At 42.3% G+C, this 7,743-nt stretch overlaps 1 protein-coding gene across 1 annotated transcript in view; it reads left to right on the forward strand.

Moving 5' to 3' along the window:
- LOC108801355 (histone-lysine N-methyltransferase, H3 lysine-79 specific-like) overlaps positions 1-7,743 on the forward strand; it is a gene marked incomplete at its 3' end in the record, with an annotated part of 132,045 nt that overhangs the window by 69,845 nt on the left and 54,457 nt on the right. Inside the window, exons 10-11 of the mRNA XM_018573282.1 lie at positions 344-406; positions 3,050-3,105. Of these exons, the coding sequence (XP_018428784.1) occupies positions 344-406; positions 3,050-3,105 (119 nt within the window). The remainder of the gene's footprint in view (positions 1-343; positions 407-3,049; positions 3,106-7,743) is intronic.

Consider the following 7,743-nt stretch of genomic DNA (forward strand, 5'->3'; position numbering starts at 1 on the left):
GGGGGGGGGTTATGTATGTATGTTTTGTAATTTTCCTTCCGCAAGGAAGTGCAGGTGGAGTATGTGTAGGTTGTACCTGTTAGTAACGAAGTATGTGCCCCTACTGTTGTAGGAGGAATGTTGTAATGTATTTGCATGCAAAAATTTAATAAACAGAATTTTTCAAAAAAAAAAATATATATAAACGGAGAACTGCTTTGCTTTTTATGGGCTTGTTTGCCTCTCGTGTTAAAAAGGAGTGGGGCGCGCTTTTCCTTGCATACTTGTAAGAATCAGTGATAATGTTAGTGGCTCTTTTAATGTGCAGTTATATTGTGACCTAAAAATTGCTTGTTTATTGTAGACAATGGATAAAGAGTTTAGAAAGTGGATGAAATGGTATGGAAAGAAGCATTCAGAATATACAGTAAGTATTGCTTTAAGGTAATGTGTACTCTTTCAAAGGTTTAAGTGGTAAACATGTAAAAGAGTTTGAACATAATGTAAAACATCTTATCAATATTTTGAGGTTTAAAACAATTTTTTTTTACATCTTTTTCCAGTATATATGGCCATATTTGCTTATTACTGTTTTGCAAAATTGCTTTGCTTTACTGCTTCTGACATTACGCAGGGTCATTCACTCAACTGCATGGATGCTTGTGTTGGGGGTGTAACACACAGCAATGCACATGAAATTGAAGCAGGTTTCACATTTAGCAGTGCAATACACAGGACACGTATGGTGCTCTGCGGTGCATTACGGCCCACGTGTTTTAAGGTGCATAGGTATGCCATTCACAATGAATGTCAGTGCAGTGCACCATTAAATGTAATGTGCGTTACAACAATGCAGTTGTGTGAATGCATACTGACACTGCAAATCTGGGCTTATTGGCCCAAACAATGCACTCATTCTGTGGCTATTAACATGTCTCTAGAGTTGTCTATATATTTTATACATTGACAGAAATATGGCAGAGCAAACGTGTAGAAACGAGACGGACCTCAAGTATTATTTTAAACTAAACACTGCAATAAGGCAGCCCCATTTACATCTGCATGTTTTAGGCACATGTTAGATTATTTATATTCACAGGTATTTATATAGCGCGGACAATTGACGTAGCGCTTTACACAGTGCACATTCACATCAGGCCCTGCCCTCAAGGAGCTTACAATCTAAGGTCCCCATCTCACATACATACATACATACATACATACATACATACATACATACATACATACATATGAGGGCCAATTTAGGCAGCAGCTAATTAACCTTCCAGCATGTCTTTGGAGTGTGGGACATGATGGACTTATGTCTTTATTCAACCTCAAATACTATGAAAACCGGAGTGCCCAGAGGAAACCCACACAAGCACAGGGAGAACATGCAAACTCCCTGCAGATAGTGACCTGGCTGGGATTTGAACCGGGGACCCTTAGTGTGTGTTGACATTTAAACTCTATGTAATGTACAAGGCTTAGATTTAGTTCATGCTATACTTTTAAAATAATAAGAAAAAAAAAGGAAATGTGCATGTCATTTTCTTGAATGGGTAGTTTGGAATAGTGGAAATAGAGAGAATGGACTAATGTTTTTCACAGAAAGGTTGTCTTTGAGCTGGAGAGAATCCAGAGAAGGGCAACTAAACTAAGGGGATGGAGGACCAAAGCTATGAGACAAGGTTACTAAATTTAAACATGTTCACGCTGGAAGTGAGGCAACTAAGGGAGGACATGATTTTGGTGTACAAGATGTTCAGTGGTGATGGCAACATCAGCAATAAACATATCAGAGCTATTAAAATCTGGAATTTGCTGCCACGAGCAGTGGTATCAGCTAACAGTATTGAATCATTCAAAAAGCATTTGGACACCTTCCTCAGAGACCGTAACATACAGGGGTACAGGTACTCTTAAAAACAAGATCACACAGGGACTCAACCTCAAATACTATGTAACTATGTTTTAACCCTCCCCTAAGAACTGTACATAAATGCAAAGGTTTTTGGTTTGACCTAAGATCCAGTGTATTCAAAAAATGTGTATGAGTTTATATAAAACATTGACTGGATTAATGGGACCATTTCTTATTAGACCCCAGCACACCCAACAGTCTTCTTGTGCAGTCTTGCTTAGATTTACCTAAAGTGCAGTTCTGTATTCTGTCTGATTGGATAGTAATTAATTATTTAAGTAGGCCCTCGGATACTACTGAGTTGTTGTCAAATTGTAATGTGGGCAGCCAGTTTAATGCTGGGCTTTCATCTTTGTTTTCCTTTGAAGCATTTTTCTTACATCTTGACTAAAATGTTTTTGGTTGTGCAGCTTTTGAGGAGGTGCCCAATTTGTCTGTGATAGCAAGGTATGGGACACTGCATATAACATAGAGGCACAGGGCATCTTATTGAATAAATGTAAAATCTGTATCAACAGTGCACTGGGGTGATATCCGGGATGATAGCAGTACAGCGGATCTGAGTGTACTAGAGTGTAGATTTTACTACTAACATTATTCATTTTATTGAAGAGGCAGGAGGAGGGGATTGGCCCTTTACATTTTCAAATGTAAGTGTAGGAGGAAAAGCAGTAAAAAGCCTTGGTCCGTGTAAAGTATAGCAAGCACAGTGTACAGACATTGCCATGAGTAGGTAGAGTGGGGATATAATGACCCCGTCAAATCTTTCTGACACAGTACAATGGGTGTTGCAGAGTAAGACACATTTCTAATAAGCACCATATATTGACAGTCAGAAGTATTGAATATCAGTGGTTTTGGTTTCTCTTGAAAAGATTGAAGATTTAAAACACTGCCTACCAAATGTATCAATTTTTGTCCTCTACATGCTGCAAATTTTTTATCTAACATGGCAGCAGGATTGCTTTAACTTTATTTTTTCCCATTTTGCTTTGTACCCTGCACTGGTACAAAACAAGATAAAGCATTAAAATGCTCAGGCAGCACTGAAAATTGTGATTTTAAGATTTTAGGTTTTATCAGTTTCTTTTTGTATTTTTTGTAAACTTGACTTTCTATAAATAATGGGTGTTTTATCATATTTAGCTGGAACGTGGAGACTTCCTATCAGAGGAATGGAGGGAAAGGATAGCCAACACAAGGTGCTTGTCTGAATAATATACCTCTAACCTTTTTAGGATGTAGACATTTAGCTATGCTTGCTTAGTGTTTGTTTGCTGTGCTGTTCCCTGTCTCTTCATTGCACACAGTAGGGGACCATGCACATTTCTCTGGGCTGTTGAAGTGTGTTAAAGGAGAATTATGGAGAGAGTGAAATGCACTCATCCCCATAATTAGAGCTGATATGTGACACTGCAGCTGTCGCACGTTGGCTCTATAGATCGAGAACTGAGCAATCACATACCGCTGATTGCTCAGTTCACCATCTCCTCCCTGCGGAGAGCTGTGACCCCCTTCCCCTCTTCCTATTCCTATAGCGCTGACTGGAGGGATGGACGAGGGAGGGGGCGGGCAGAGCTGGCTCTGGCTCTAGAGAGGCAGAGGGTGTGTGGCGCTTTTATATTGTACTGCTAGCAGTAACAATGCATTGGTTTGCCATCGAAAAGGAATAGCACCATACTGCAGTGCAGGCATTGCTGTGCAGAATGTAAAGTGTGGTAACAGACTCCTTTTCATAACACATAAATGTGCATGGGCCCTTTGAGCATTTATCAACCAGAATGTAAAGTTTATTTGTGTTACTTTCAGTCTATTTTGTCTGTATAGTTCAAAATTAATTTGAAAGTGCACCTTTTGAGCATTAACTATTTACATATTCTTGACAAGCAGTAAACACAAGCCATCCCTGAACTCCCTAGCTGCTTTTATGCTGGGTTCACACTGTTGCTGGGCAGCAGCGTGTGAAAACATGCGTTTTGTGTGCTGCAGTGCCAGCAGATGTGCATTGTAGGCCACTACAACACACAGTAATGCACCTTGTATTGTGGTGCACTTAGTTTAAAGAAAACCCCAAAAACAAATACACACACCTTTTCTGGTGTGATTTGGTCTGTTTAACAGAATAAACAACAAAAGTGTGAACTTGTTCATTCTTGAACATTACAACAAAGACTCTACAGCCCAATATCTGCCTGTTGACACCTTAGAAACATCAGCTGTGTGCTTACATTAGAGATCTTGCAGGCTGCCAAGATCTGTTCTTATAGAAGAAAAGGCTAAGATTTAATCACCTGTGTTGTGAACTTTCCTGTCCATTGAAGGACTCAGGAATTTAGATACGGTCAGGTTATATGGCCATCTACAGGAGAACTGCACTAGTCTACACTGGCAAACAAGAAAAATTGTTGGCTAGCCTTGGATAACCTCTCCTCTACCCAGCATGTCTCAGTTTTTTGCTAGTGTCCTAGAAGGTTGGACATCTTTTGTTCACCTCTGCTGAGGAAAGTCTAACCAATCTTTAACCTTTTTTTTCTTTCTTGGATTTCCACTGCAGAGTCTCTGATCTGCCCGAGGTCCTTAGTTATGCTATGTGTGCACTACATTGCATTTAAACTATCAGCCTGCTGTCTCCAGCTTTGGATCCTCCAGAGCCCCCTTTCAATTGCATGCTCCTTTCAAAGTATTTCTATGTAAACTGGAAGCACCTTGAAGGGTCCCAAGCCTCGCCTGAGGGTGTGGTAGAACTGTCCCTTTTGAGAGGGGATTTGTTAAATGGTGGTTCATACCCACTGTACCCATTATGGGTCTGTCAGTGACCTGCCATAACAGGAAAACCGGTTATCTCCTAGGTATTCTCAGTGCACTTTCATACCCTTTCTCCTCTGTTGTAGGTTTAACTCTGGTTTTCCAAAACAGGTGGCTTCTACATTGTGGTATCCTTCTTTGGGTAAGTCTCTTGTTTTGGGCTCAAACACCATCTTGTTACTGTTGTGTCATCACCACTGAGAAAGGGTAGGCGTCCATCCTGCGCTAAAGGTAGTCTGACCTCTGTGCTGTGGACGATACTGTATATCTTGAGTCTCACCCACACTGATCCCCTTAAAGGAGAACTATGAGGTGAGTGCTTTTTACTCACCTCATAGTTCTAGCCGACCTGTGACAATGAGACTGTCACAGGTCGGCTCAGTAGATCGGGAGGTGAGCGAACATATACCGGTGTTCGCTCACCTCTCGATCCTGTCACAGCTCTCTGCCGTGACAGGGGAGGGGCTGGATTCCCCGCTGCGATCCGCCTGCGCTGACTGGCGGAACGGACGGGGTGGTACAGCTGGCTCTGCCTCTAGATAGGCAGAGCCAGCTGTCACTCACGCAGCTGGGCGGATCTCGACATCGATGTCGGGATCCGCTGCGGCGTCTCTGTATACCGCGAGCTGTAGCTTGCGGTATACTGAGCTTAGGGTAACGGAGGACGCTAGTTTGTGTCCTCCCGTTACCCTAAGGAGAACTATGGGGAAAAGCCCTGACCCCATAGTTCTCCTTTAAGGATAATCCATTGGAAGCCAGTTCCACTCTACTGGTAAACCTCTGGACATGGAGGAGATACTCATTCATTTGGGTGCACCTCTGACACTGCATTGGAGACGAAGGTTGTCTGAGGAGGGCCCCCTGGACGGTTGGTGGGCAGAACCCTTTAGTCTTCTGTTGCAGGTATCCTTATTGTATTCGGGGGACCTGTCCACCTGGGGTTAGGTCCTCTTTCCTTGGCTAATTTGCAGCTGTAAGATTCCTGTTCCTTGCTCCCAACAATGCTGATGCTTCACTGGATCTAGAGTATTAGGAGTATGCCTAGGTCTATGGTCAGGGATAGGCCCTATTGTCCTTCAAAGTGATCCCTCTGGCGTTGCCCCAGAGTCACCTCTTGTGTACCAGAGAAGGATGTATTAGCTTCATCTTCTGTTCCATCTGGTTGATCCCATCTCACCAGTTTGGAGCCAAAGGTCTTACTTTCATGCCTTTTGTGGGGATGCTTCCCATGTTGCACCCTACCCCTTCCAGTCTTTTTGACTTTATTGGATCAAGTTCTTAAGTTCTCTCGTTGACTCGGGAGTCATTTCACACCCTTTGTAGGTTTTTGTGTTCTACATAATTAAGGGTTTTCCCTGTTAAGTCTCACTTTTTGAGGTTAGTTGTCTGGCCAGGCCATCTCTTGCAATGCCGAGTTCTCCTCCCTTGATCCTAGGGGGTCAGGGATGCACAGGCTTAGGACTTTCCCACTTAGGCCAGCTGGTCTTTCTCTCGAGGTCCGTTTTGTCTTGGGTTCGTTCTTGGGTGCTGTTCATTCTAGGGGTCTGTCCCCAATTCTTGTTGACCACATCAGGTTGTTGATCTTTTCTTCCCTTCGCAGTAAATTATAAAAACACCTGTTGGTGAGTTTTGGTTGATCAGTTAAGAGCTGGTTCAGTGTTTCCTTGTGTGGGGTCGTTCTCCTCTGGTGGTGGCCTTCTATCTTGGTCTTGAAAATCAGATGTTGCTCAAATGTGCCCTCCCTTTGGACTGGTAGAGGACTCGGCCTAATTTGTTTTCAGATTTAGGCTAGGTCTCCCAGTTGTGTCTTTCGCTGAAGGCAGTTGCTAGTTTTGTTTTTTGGGCCTGTTAGTGGTTGCTGCTCTGTTGTCCATCTATTGCACTCCTTTTTGGATGTCCTGACAGTATCTGAATTCCTTGATCTCTCAATGAAGTGAAAGAAAATAGGGTTTTTGTAAAATCCTTTTCTCTGAGTCCATTGAGGGACACAAGTCCCACCCATCTGTTTATTTTTTTGGTACTGCTTGCTACAAACCAGGCATGCTGGATACACAAGGGGTTAATCTGGGCTGGTCTATTTTTTTTCTTTGCTAGTGTCCTATCCTCCTGTAGGTGGCAGTATAACCTGTCAGTATTGTTATTCCTGTGTCCCCCCATGGACTCCAAAAAAGTATTTTAAGGTGAGTACAAAAATTCTATTTTCTCTACAATGCCTGTAGATACAGAGTTGATTTAGAGATTATCTTAAAGTGCTTTTACTGCTTGTTCAAAACATGTAAATACTTTTGTGTGCATGATCTGGGCACGTATTCACTTTAAAGCCTATCTCTGGGGGGAAACGATAAACTCCTTGTGGTGGGACTACCCCCACACTGAAAGGGTTAAATGCTTGTTAAGGTCCAGAGTATTGTGTAATGTAGTACTACTTACCTGTTCCCCGTCTTCCCTGGCAGTCAGCACTCTCCATCTTCCCTACGCTCCAGCTTGTGGACCATGTCTCGGCTTCCTATGGGCCCTGCATTGTAACTGATAATGTCACCGTTCAACCGCCGGAGCGTAGGGGGGCATCTGTGGGTGCCAGTCTTGTAGTCTGGAGCTAGTCTGCATGAGCGGAGATTAGGTAAGGATTAGTTCTTTTTTTTAGGTATCCTAGACCTAAATGAGCATTTAACCTTTTTTTTTTCTCCCCTCAGAATTCAACTTTAATTATGCTAATTATTTGTGATATGTGTACATTTTACCCATATCTCATGTTCTTTTAGTCAGTTATATAAATAAAGCAGTGTTTTAAGGCACAACACCTGCCAAAACCGTTTGGGTTTTTTTTCTAGGAAACGCATAGAAGAAATACTTCTGTGAAGGTTTTTATTGTTTGGTGTCCTAGAATGGGAGATTTTCCTTAATTTCTGTGTTTATATGGCAACCTTTGTTAGCAGAAGAAGAAATGAGGGCAACCGTTGTCAATCGGATAGGAAGACCAAATTTTAATAACCTCACAGAAGTTTTACATTTCTTTTTCCTGTCTGTCCCCCCCC

The sequence above is a fragment of the Nanorana parkeri genome, unplaced genomic scaffold, assembly GCF_000935625.1.
Source record: "Nanorana parkeri isolate BGI_ZX_2015 unplaced genomic scaffold, ASM93562v1 scaffold2314, whole genome shotgun sequence".
Lineage (NCBI taxonomy): Eukaryota > Metazoa > Chordata > Amphibia > Anura > Dicroglossidae > Nanorana > Nanorana parkeri.